The sequence below is a fragment of the Battus philenor genome, unplaced genomic scaffold (genome assembly GCF_028537555.1).
Source record: "Battus philenor isolate CCGP_79_NKW_IND1 unplaced genomic scaffold, ilBatPhil1.0.hap1 SCAF_17, whole genome shotgun sequence".
Taxonomy (NCBI): Eukaryota; Metazoa; Arthropoda; class Insecta; order Lepidoptera; family Papilionidae; genus Battus; species Battus philenor.
Genome location: NW_027181679.1, coordinates 87,403 through 99,723, shown reverse-complemented (window position 1 = coordinate 99,723; position 12,321 = coordinate 87,403). Strand labels below are relative to the sequence as shown.

At 48.3% G+C, this 12,321-nt stretch overlaps 1 protein-coding gene across 1 annotated transcript; it reads left to right on the top strand.

Annotated features, from left to right (window-relative positions):
• Positions 1-2,147: 2,147 nt before the first annotated feature.
• Positions 2,148-12,261, top strand: LOC137919953 (cyclin-dependent kinase-like 4). The gene is given in 9 exon segments (XM_068763177.1): positions 2,148-2,245; positions 5,646-5,835; positions 6,165-6,284; positions 9,634-9,799; positions 10,990-11,097; positions 11,351-11,493; positions 11,571-11,666; positions 11,925-12,157; positions 12,159-12,261. Coding segments are annotated over 9 exon segments (1,227 nt in total). The 5' UTR covers positions 2,148-2,177.
• Positions 12,262-12,321: the final 60 nt, after the last annotated feature.

Here is a 12,321-nt window from a genome sequence, read left to right as displayed (position 1 = left end):
TTCTCAGTGGGTATTTCTTTAGAAGATTTGCGTAAGAAAATTATGAGAGGAAGAAGCGCAGTTAAAATATGATCGCCTAGTTCTTTGACGGACTCCTAAAGAGTAAAGAAGCCCTCTCATTCTGCGCCTACATTTTGCACGACGAGCTGGCAGGATGTCACGATGCACAGACTGTCAAGGGGACTATTTTGAAAAACAAGTCATTAATAAGTTAATAACTAGTTTAATCTTGTTTTTTTTTTTTAAATGTCTCACAACATGTCGGATATTGTACACGCCTTTGAAAAGCAGCATCAGAATTTGTAATTGCTAATAATACGTATGATAATATATCTCTGTTAATGTACATGCCCCCGTTATTTTAATAAACATTTTCATCATTACATCAGTCATTCTATTTGTTTACTTTTTTTCTAAATAAATAAATCAATAAATTAAAGCAAGCGAAAAGGAATCGTCCAGAGCGTCAACGATAGCAAACAAATTAAAAACTGCCCTCACACGCGACCGACTCAAACAAATTGACATTTAATGGAATCAGGCGTTACCTAGCGGAAGTCCATCCTAAGTAAGAAAAGGACCAATATTTAGCCACTTCCGCACATGCAGTGGTAGTCGTGCAATGAAATGCACCGCCCGCCAGCCCGCTGATAAATGCGTATGCGGCAAATAATGCGACACACAACCGCCACCACCAAATTACTCGACACGTGTTTCACCCCTCCATAGGGTTAACACAGAGGCACTAATCATTGCACGACTACCACTGCATGTGCGGAAGTGGCTAAAAATTGACATTGTCGAAATCACCGTTAGTTTCCGGGCTTCCTGCGGTAATCGTTAAATTTTTATTTAGGTTTCCATTCCATTCTGTTTCTTCGACCTCGACAATGCGCCCAGCAGTGCCATCGAAAAGCAGCTGGCAGTGTCCGCAAAGTGCGGAGCCGGCGGGAGTCGGGGCGCGGCCGCTGCCTACAGGCCTCAGCAATATACCCACCTACACCCACTCACAGCAACAGCCTCCCGTCTTTGCAACCACTCCGTCCAGTCAATATCCTGCTATCAATCATTTTATACTTTAATTACAATTTTTTTTAGAATGCTTTAGATTCATAAAAGTACTCTACCCTCTCAAGGAATTCGATGAATACCTTGCACCATCACACGAATGTTATTAGTTCGCCAGTGCGGACATCTGGTCTCGCTGCTTCATATCGTTGCGTTTCAACTGGTAAGGTAAATGCAAATATCCAGATTACCCAGGAAGTCTACTTTCGATCAATTCGAACGACCCTCAAAAACAAAATTTAGGCGGCGCTTGTAATTATATTTACACTATTTCATATGTTAGCTTTCGTTAGCTTTGAAAATTGTTGACGGATTCACAAATAACGTATGGGCGGTGCGAAGAAAAGTATTGTACAGCCATGGTGTGCGGGGTCGTGCGGAGTGGTGCGGGGCGGTGCGAGGCGGTGCGGGGCGGTGGCTTCAGTGAACATTTGCGTCGGCGGGATGCTATTAAAAAATGTTATCTGTGCGACTACAGCTTGTTTGCGCTGTGAATCAACAGCGCGTGAGCAACACTGCGCTACAGCTTCACGGCCACCTCAGCTATTTCTTAACGATTTCGGAATGCGAACAATAGCTTATATCACTATCTTTAGCAACGATCTAAAATGGGGTCTGAAAATAAAGACAATAGAGTTTTTCGTGTTCAAAATCACTATTTGCCTAAGCAGCATTTACGATCTCCGCATGTCGGCGGTGGCCGGACGCTGAGTTCCAGCTCTAGTTACCCATGCACGTGCTGCCACATACATTTGCCTGATTGAAACTAACAGAAAAATTTAAAATCGGATACATTAAGTCAGGTTGTTATAAATCCGGGACTGTTATGAACGCAAATCAAAGTCAATAGCATCGAGGACGGGCAGCGCGCGACCTTTCGCGCGTTGCCATGGCAACAGGCCGTCGACGCGGCCCGCGATCGATAGCGGCGCGCGGCACACGTCGCCGCACCGCCGCCGGCACCGCTGCCGCCGCGCTTCGCCTGCTGAATCCGGGCTGCATATTTTGGCGGGAACGCCAGCGCACCCGCTCCGCCGGGAACGCGAATGAATACCGCCACGGAAGGCCGATTTTCTACTTGCAAAGCGTGGAAAAACGTAGCATCCTGCATGGAGAAATGGTTCGGTGATAAACGGCTCTGGTTATTCGGTAACAACCTGCCGCTGCTGCCCAGGAGGTAGGTCTCCACCCTGCGCTCCGATACAACGCACACAAACGCACTCGCACGCCGCACGGAGCGGCGGACCCTGCACGCGCGCCAGACGGGGCTCTAACGTCTCACACGCCTTACGCGCAATAATAATAGCTCAGAGAAGTTATTTATAGAACAGATTAGTATTTACTTTTCTGGATGACGAAATCTTTTTTTACATATTTTCACATATTCCATTAACTAACGACGCGAGGGGAAATCATTGTTGCATTGGGAAGCATTGTGTATTCCGTGATTGCTATAACTAAGGTTTCGGTTAGCAAAAGACGACACGAAATTATAATTTTTTAAACTCTCTAACAACATTTATTGGTACAAGGGGTGATTGTCAGAACTTTGCTACAAATAAAAATAGCCGGGGCCGCGAGCCGGAGCGCTGCGGTCGCTGACGGAATACTCCTTAAGCAAGTCGAAACCGACACAGAGCACTCGTCTACTGTTTAAAAAGTGAAGTCACTGCGCAGTGCATCGTAGCAGGTGGTGCGATCCACACTGCTGCACGGAAACGCGCCGCTGCAGGCACCTTGCGCCTCTGCCTCGTGCCGCTGTGAGCGAGAGATTTAACGTAGTTTTCCCACTTGACAATTCATTGTCGAAATAAATAAAGGCAACGTCGTCCACCGAGGGCCGGATTGGGATGTTCTTTTTCCATATATCTTCTTTATCTTCCAAGCGTTATCCTGTCAACAATAGGATGCTAAGCCTTTTCATATATTTCATGAACATGATTTTCAGTTCGCGGCTCTGCAGTCGCACGGGACTTGCTCTAACCTCACGCCCCGCGCCTGTTTATGTTCCCAATGATTTTCCACGCAATAACCTTCGAGTAGTGTGCAATGAGTACATCATTTTCACGAATAAATGGGCAGCGAGTACATGTCCCGTCACGTTCCCTGTCATTTGCCTGTCTGTATAGATTCTCATTAGTAGTTCTAGTTGTCACACTGAGCCACATACAGATGATCACATGCTAAGCCGCGAGTCCCGCCCGGCCCACAACTTAAGCGACAATGGAATACACCTGAAACGGTAAAATATTCTACTCCTAAAGTTAAACTTTACTGCGGATCGCCGTGACAACGCGTCATCAAAACAAACCGTTTTTACGCTGCGAACCCTTTATAACATTCCTGCAGGTGTATAAATAGAATTGTAATTATGTTACTACAAGCCATGCGGCTTACTTTACATAAGTGTTTCGTTTCAATTAGGATTCCTCATTTTTTAAGTTCTTTCAGACTAAAGAGAGGTTCTTTATCCTAATTTAAATTAAAGACCATTGCCTGAATTAGATCGCACGACTTTTCCATAAGGAATGCTATTGCGAAATGCTTGCACAGGTTACCTGCGGGAGTAACATCATGGAAAGTTCCCACAGCCGCGTGTAACCTAACAAGACGATTGTTTTGCCGCCGGTCCGAACTGCGGCTGATAAACTTTGAGGGCTCGAGTAGCAACCACAGTTCTCTACTTCTAAACAGATGCGCTTTACAGCGGCAGCGTATGTCTCCTAGTCCCATGCTTCGGCAGCGTCCCGGCCGCCGGTTGTTCTCAGGAGACAGTATGAGGTATACGCAAATATATTTTATATAAACAAGTGTGTCAACTCCGACCGACGTCCGACGGCGACCAACGGTTCGGTTTTTTTCCTGACTTGTCAGTACAAATCAGGAAAAAAACCGATTATCAAGAAAAAAACCGTATTAGCTCAAGTAGCATTTGGAGATTTCGCAAGTACACGGAAGCAGGCCTCTGAGGGCGCTTAGCGTAAAAACTCTTTTTTGGTAGCGCAGCAGGAGCAAGCTCTTAGATCGTTCAAACTCCATGGAGTGGCTATGCTCGAAAGCCCTCACAAGGGTACTTCGGCTTGGTGTGTCGCTCGTCGATGCTACGCGTTTAGTATTCCTACACAATGTCGCCCCAGGGGACCGAACCTCGATTTAGTCGGCTGCTATTATCCGGATAACGCCACCACAACTCCGAAAAGAGTTAGCGCTGAGAGAAGAAACGGCGAAAGAAACTCCAGCAAGGCCCCTTTCTGCTGGAATGGTCGTGGTTGGGCGCTGCTCATGATATTCGAACCGACCTCAACTCCGACGACGCGGGTTGGTTTTCGAATGACTGTCAAATGTTTTGTGTGAGCCTGCCTTAAACAAAATGTCCTAAAAAAACTGGACGTCTTCATTACTCATGTACCACGGCGCCTATGGACCTGCACAGAAATCCGTTTTGTATGATTTAGACTGAACGACCTGCGGATTTAAATTAAGCAAGGGCTTGCGTATGTATGAACGTATCTGATTACTGCTTTATAGCGGGTCACTTTAAATAACAGTGACCATTTACAAAGGCTGTTTAGTAACGGATAGAAGACGCCGAGAACGAAAGCTTTATTTGCGCGTTAGCGACGCGCGCACTAAAGTTTAGTTTGTCATTAAGTACACGTAGATATCGGATGTGAACTTTCGGAGCTGCGGCGATTGCCCGCCAACAAACACGCAGACACAACGGCCCGCGCGCTCGCGACCGACATTGGTCTCACTAAATCTAATTAATGACCAGCTTTTACTTTATACAGTTTGATTCCTGACCTCGGGCAATTCGCGAGGTTCTTGCAAATCACCAATCAGTTCGTCTTATGATAAAGATAAAATTAATAATGCTTGCCTTTACGTTTTAAGTAAATATGTAAATGGTCATGAGACATTACTTACCTGTACATTCTTCAATTTATTGTCAGATTAAAAATTCTTTTTGAGATAAAACTCGTTTATGTATAATATACGTGTATAATGAATTTGGGGATTGCGGTTAATTAACATCGGTAAACTACGTTCATATTTGTTCGGAATACGTTTGTAATGTAGTCTTCGGTTTTTCTCGTTAAATAAACAATAATAACAATCCTCTTTGGCGCTGCGGCCGCCAGAAGAACAATCTGACAGCGCGCGTCAGGCCGCAGTGGCCGCGCTGCGTCACTGCGCCGCCGACGACCGACGCTCCGCGCGGGCCGCTCCTCGCGCTGCTCCACTTCACGCATGAACCCAGTCGGAGTGTGCATGAACTTCCAGTGAAGCATCACGCGAGATGTCGGTGCCCATCGACAGGCGCATCATCTCGCCGGAAGTCGCGACCGCGAGGTACCGCCGGTGCTCGTTGGGTTCGCTGGCCCGACCTCCGGGCTCGGTGGCCAACCGAAGCCGAAACTGCTTAAACTATCAATTAACACGTTATCTGAAGCTGTAAAGAACTGAGGTCACGCGGAATAACGCGATGGAAAACATTAGGTTTTTTTATATCTGAGAAGTTCAAGTTCCCTTGATAAATTTTTTTTTCTCGACTGGAGCAGTGTGCGCGTGTGCAGGTCGCGCGCCAGCAGCCGTGCGATGGAGCGATACGAGAAGCTGGCGAAGCTGGGCGAGGGCTCGTACGGGTTGGTGTACAAATGCCGCGACCGCGAGACCGGCGCGCTGGTCGCAGTTAAGAAGTTCTTGGAGAACGACGATGACCCGCTCATCAGGAAGATCGCGCTGCGCGAGATACGCATGCTCAAGGTACGCACTCGCCTCCCGCGCTGCCGTCTGCTCTGAATGAGACGATCGGTGGTACTCCCGGACTCTGCGTCTTCAGACGTCGACTGCTCTGGTCATGTTTGGTGCATCACATGTCTGCCGGCGTGTGCATATCAGGATGTCAGCTGCGGTACATTATGACTACATACGGCTCCGAAACGGAGCCTGATTGTCAGCAGAATCTGAACAAAGAGTCGCCCATGCCCCACTTTATTGTGATAAACGTAACTGACAGCCTTTCTAATCTGCTATCTATTTTCGATGGCCGGTACCGGGCGCAGTATTGCTAACTCATCACCCTGCTCGTACAGAATCTGAAGCACCCGAACCTGGTGAACCTGCTGGAGGTGTTCCGGCGCAAGCGGAAGCTGCACCTTGTGTTCGAGTACTGCGACCACACCGTGTTGCATGAGCTGGAGAAATACCCGGCGGTGAGTTGCGCTTAGGCGGCCTCTGTCACCGCCTTTGGTTTGCAGGTGTAAAAATATTACTATTTGTGGCAGATAGTTTACATACAATCCTCTACAATTTCGCAGCTGAATGAGATCGATATGGATATCTAGGAACTCGAAATCCGGTGCTTATGTCCTGGATGAATAATGGGGCGACTATCAACCGGAGCCGAAAGTTACGTGCGGGTGATTTCCTCAGGCACCAGCCGCACGGCCGCCAGCTAATTGCTTCTAAACATGTTTAACAGTAAAGCTTTGGTGGCTCGCAGCCGCTACGACTGTAGACCATGCTGGCTCTAACTTAATAAGAGAGTAAGCTGCGACGTTCATTATTGAAAAATATTTACGGCGTTAAGCCTCGGAGTCTGCGTTGAGAACGCGCGTATTAACTTTACTGTAGTGGTAATTATGGAGCATCCATCAAAACCAGTTTAAAACTCGGTGACTTTTCATTCTACTAATAAATCTACGTATCAGCTTCAGAGCAACCGTTTTCCCCCCCGGGGAAGCCCTTGAACTTAATCACTACAAACCAGTTGTAAACAAAGCGCTCTCGACACCGTGCTCTCTGCAATGCCCAGTATCAGGAAATATCACCAAGGCAAGTCACTAACAAAGAGCCGTTGATTTATCGCCGGCGAAGCACTGTCAAACCGCGACGATGGTGCAGCGACACGTTGCGACTGCAAGTCGCTTGCAGTTTACTTCCGGTGCGATGCTGCGCTGAACCAGCGGTAAATCCTTTTATTATAAAATCTCTAAGAAACTTCTTTATAACTGAAATTGTAATTATTATCCACAATATATTTATCACAACACACACAATATATTTTATCTGTCAGTGACAAGTTTTGTCAGCAAAGCCGACGCGTGCTTAGCGTTCGTTGTCCAAAGCAATTAATTGTGTAGTTAGCAGCGCGGGCTGGTGCAGCAGGCGCGTGACATGGCCGCGCTTGTCTACGACAAACGACCGAGTTGCTCTGTGCATTCTTCAGATTTATAAACGCGTTTTGTCAGATGTATAATAGCATCGGCGGCGCGTGCCCGGTGAACACGTAAATGTAAACGAAGAGCGGGCTCGGAGCACTGTCGCGCGGCTCAAAGCGGCTCTGGCCGGTACATTAAAATGTTTCCTCAAACAGCGCAGTCTCTCCGAAGGGTAGCCGACGATAGTGCCCACTAGAAGCAGAAGCATGCTATGGTTTTCCTTAACACGTTCGCACGTTGATGCGACAAACGTGAGGAGGTCGGGCGTGCGCGTGCGCTGGCTGCGAGGTCGCGGCTCTGCCCGAGGCCGCAGCCGCTCGCTGGTCGTGCGCCTGCACCGCATTCGTCGCCAACTGAACTGCGACGAGGCCTCATGAGGCTTGATGCTCCGGCGCGCACAAAGCGCTTTACCTGCAGCGCTGATAACTTAAGCAAACACTGCTACTTAAATTATGATACGTAATTTTTAAAATTTCGACATTTCAGAAAATTGTTCGACATGCAATGGAAACATTAATTCAAAAACACATTATCTCCTCTGATCCATCACAGAGTTATTTTAATAGTAAACGAGAGTCGTAGACAACTTGTAGGCTTCGACGTCAGCTTTATATTTTAGTCGTCGCATAGTTTAGGGGACATAAAGTATTTATTGTGCATGGATATTATTTTTAACTGTTTAAAACGCGCACGCGCACGTATGTACCCCATTCGCTGTAGGCTTCATTCATCATTACGTGCAGTCTGTTTGTAAGTCTTTTGTCTTTGTATTATTTGTCAATTAACGTGTCCTGCAACGGAGCGTTTGTATTTTATAATTGAAAAACAATCTTTTAGATAATACCCAGTCGAGCCAAAGCTGTACCAGATTTTTTTTTCTTGTTACATAAAGCAGTTATGAGTGTAATGTGTCTAGTGTTATTTGTAGTACGTTAATATCATTAAAAATATATGAAGCTCGTTAAAGATGTTTTCACTTGTGGGCTCGCTACAATCCTTTACACGTTGAGGCCAATTATCAACAGAGTCACGTACTCTTCTCGTGGGAGAATTGATCGCCGCTTCTGTTGTCGATGATCTCAGTGTTCTAATCGGCACCGAATCATATTTCAGCGCGTTCGCGACGCTCGCCTCCGACTTTGCAGGGGTTAATCGAGTTAACCCTGTGCTGTTGAACGGACCGCACTTGGTTATGGAACATGGTGTTGTTGACCACCTCTACAAGAAATGTTTCTTTTCACTAAACCAACACTGCAACCGGAAAGTGTCCACGCTTTATTCAGCTGCCTAATTGAGCGGCGTAGCACAGAGCTCGGAGCGCAAACTGCGACATTCTGCTCACTGGAATATTACTTAAGTAAATTTTTTTTTTCTAGGACTTCCATTTGCGTATCGCTTCATAATATTTCAATTTCTATATTAAGAAATATCATCGAATAAACTACAATAAGCGCAATAAATACATTTCGCTAATTGAAAGTTGCTAGTTTATGTAATGGAAGTATAGTCGAAATGCTTGTTCTTTTCAGCTGAATCATGTCCACTGTAAGGAATAAACTCTCCCAAAAGATCGCCACCGCGTACGGCCTCGCGTTGCGCGTTGCCTGTATCCATCGACATCCCGCATATGAGTACACTGTCGCACCGCCTAGTGCGGGCGCTGCCCCCCCCCCCCTCCATGCGCGCGGCATCCGGCTTGCGGTCGCCGTCCGAGAATCTTTAGGACACAATATGACGGAGTGCTGTGTGTACGCTGCCAGTTCTACACAAATGCAATGCAACATTTTCGGACTTTAGGATGGTTCTCATTCGACTTCTAAATTAATAAATACTTATATATATATTTTTTTTTTATTATTATTTATGTATTATATGTTAGCTTTGCCACTCTTAAGACCGCGTGATTTTCTCGTTTCGCCGGCTTCGTTAATAATTGTCCCGATTGTTCGGGATCGCACCGCGCGCCCGCGTCCGCCGCGACGTGTCTGCGCTCGTGCCGCACGTGGTCGCGACTGGCGGCGCGTCGCGTTGTTACGTTGTTCAGCTGACGTCATCGTCGTTGCAGCCGTAGGATGTCCGTCGCTGTTCACAGGCCTCCTGCGCAGCCATTCAATAGGAGCGACGGGGGCGGCCCGTGTCCATCGTTTACGTTGGCGCGCTGACGACGCTGCGTTTGCAGGTCAGGTTAAGGAACCCAGCGGTCAAAGTACGGAGCGGTTTCGTTTCCGATTATTCTATTAAAAACGTTTCTAGAAATGTGCTATTGTTAACAGGAAACTAATGTTATTGTCGTTATGGGACCGATGCGGCCCCGCGCACTGACACCACGCTTGTCCGGCAGGGCTGCCCCGAGCTGCTGTCCAAGCAGATCATCTGGCAGACGCTGCAGGGCGTGGCGTACTGCCACCGCCACAACTGCATCCACCGCGACGTCAAGCCCGAGAACATCCTGCTCACGGCCGACGGCGTCGTCAAGCTGTGCGACTTCGGCTTCGCGCGGATAATCAGTGCGTACCGCCGGCGCGAGCTCGGCCGCGACGCGCAGTGATGACGCCGCTGACCTCGGCACCCGCGCGTAAAGCGTTATGGCGTCGTTCGCGTCGCTGCGGCGCTTGTTGCACCATACATTAAATATCAAAGTCGTTATTAATTATTTATTAAATAACAAAAATCATTTTGAAAATTAAAGTTGATGGCCAACATGCCGCAAGGCAAGGCGACGACATGCTCACGCGTATGCATAAAATTTATACCTGCTGTATAAATGTTACATGACATTGATACTTTGTTACATGTAGAGCAAGCGTGTTTATTACTAGTAGTCCGAGACGCTCGTCCGTGATGCCGGGATCGGCTCGCTAACCTAACCATACACTTCATATTCACAATCCTGTCCCGGCATCTCCTCTCCTTATCCTCTATGCCCCTGTGCCTGTCACCAAACTCCTTATTTGCGTGCGCAGGCGGCAGCTGCTCCTCCGAATACTCCGTGCACACCATGATCCCGTTCGGCGTGGACGTCCGGAAGCGAGCCAGTAACTACCCACTCCGCCCCGCCGGCAGCGCACGCCCTACCGCCCGCCCGATGCCTTATTTAGCTTTTGACTCCTATCCAAATCGACGACTCCAACGCACCGACTCCTAGCTGTAGATCTTTATACAAATTCGAGACTGCGGAGCGGTGCGTAGAAGTAGTAGCATCGGCGTGTAGTCTGCGCGATTCGTATATATTGGCCGTAGTGGCGGGCTGCGCACGCGCTGCCGTCGCCTGCGGTCGCGATCAGTTGGCCAGCCGTAGCGTAGTGCCGCTCGGTAGCTCGTAGTTCGAGAACTTCAATAGCAGTTGCGATAGTTGGCGTATCCGTAGATAAATCTGTCCATTCATTTACTCTTTCTTCTAGAACACTTTAAGATTATTTGAATCGAGGAGCCGTTACCGATGTAGCATGGAACGGATTTAGCAGTAATTATCTCTGTAGCGACTGTGTCGATATCGGACAAAACTTCTAATTGTATATTTATTCAATGGTTGCCGGCGCTTCACCTGTTGTTGGGAATTCTGATGGTCCGAGATATAAAAAAGTTTCCGAACTCAATGGCGTGCTGAGCTACGACAGTTTTTTGTGCGCGCTGGAAATAAATATAGAACTTAATGTAAGCTGCAGTAGATGAGCGTAGTGTCCGCCCACATGCCCAGGCCCTGGCGAGAGCTACACGGACTACGTGGCCACACGCTGGTACCGAGCGCCCGAGCTGCTGGTGGGCGACACCATGTACGGCACCCCCGTGGACGTCTGGGCCATCGGTGAGTGGAGCGAGCAGCTAGCTTTGTCATTAATATCAAAAAACAGGTCAGAGCTCCCCGACAGGCACGAGCATCGGTCCGAAGAATGCTTATTTACTTTGCTTGAACTACCGCCCGGAAGACCGGACCGTCGTGGCAAGCGGTGGGCAATCAGCGAAACCCTTGAAATCGGCCATAATATTTACTCACTGAAAGGTTTGCGCTGAAAAGATTCCATAAGTCGTAGCTGACTGCGTCACGTTGCGTGTGCCAGGCTGCGTGTTTGCGGAGCTGGTGTCGGGCGAGGCACTGTGGCCCGGCAAGAGCGACCTGGACCAGCTGCACCTCATTCGTTGCACACTCGGGGACTTGCTGCCGCGACACATGACCATATTCTCGCAGAACACCTTCTTCCAGGTAAGAAAAAAATATATTGAAACGTTAGACGATTATGTTTAAGAGAAAGATCAAAGATGTCAATTTGTTTGACGCAGGGCATGGCTCTGCCGGAGCCCACGCAGCTGCAACCGCTGGAGAAGAAGATCCCGCCGCGCTACGCCAACAATGAGCTCCTCATGGACTTCTTAAAAGTAAGAGCATTGACGCGGTGCACGCACGACTGGCGCGCGCCTTAAACGTTCCCGCAGTTTGTAGTAAAACAGATAAACATCTTATAAATATATATTTTATAGTTTTATAAGAAACTCAGATACAAATAAGCGCTATTTTAGTTTCTAAAAGCTCGTCGGCCGAACATTGTGGTCGTCCTCCGGCTCGGCCGGCGTACGCGCCCAGGGTCTGGAGGGAGGGGGGCATGGTACGGTTAACAGAGTACCCCGTGTGTGCAGAAATGTCTGGACAAGGACCCGGTGTCGCGCTGGACGTGCGAGCAGCTCCTGCGTCACGCGCTCTTCGAGAACTTCCTGTTCAGCGCGCCGCAGCCACCACACCACGACTACGAGAAGGCGCGTCGTGGACAGGTACCCTCGCGCGATAGTAATCTGCATCCTCGTCTCCTTTCCTTGTATTTGTGCATACAATCCGTTGCCCGTTCCTTCTGCTCCTATCATTATCCCGAACCTTCCGCAGCAGGAGGCGGCCAAGCGGCGCTCCGACTCCACCAGTTCGCGGCACGACGATCACGACGCAGACTCCGCGCGCGCAAAGAAAAGCAAGAAGAAATGAATAATAAAAATGTTTCCTTCGGTCGGGTTTCGGTTAGGATGTCTCTGTTAGACATGTTAC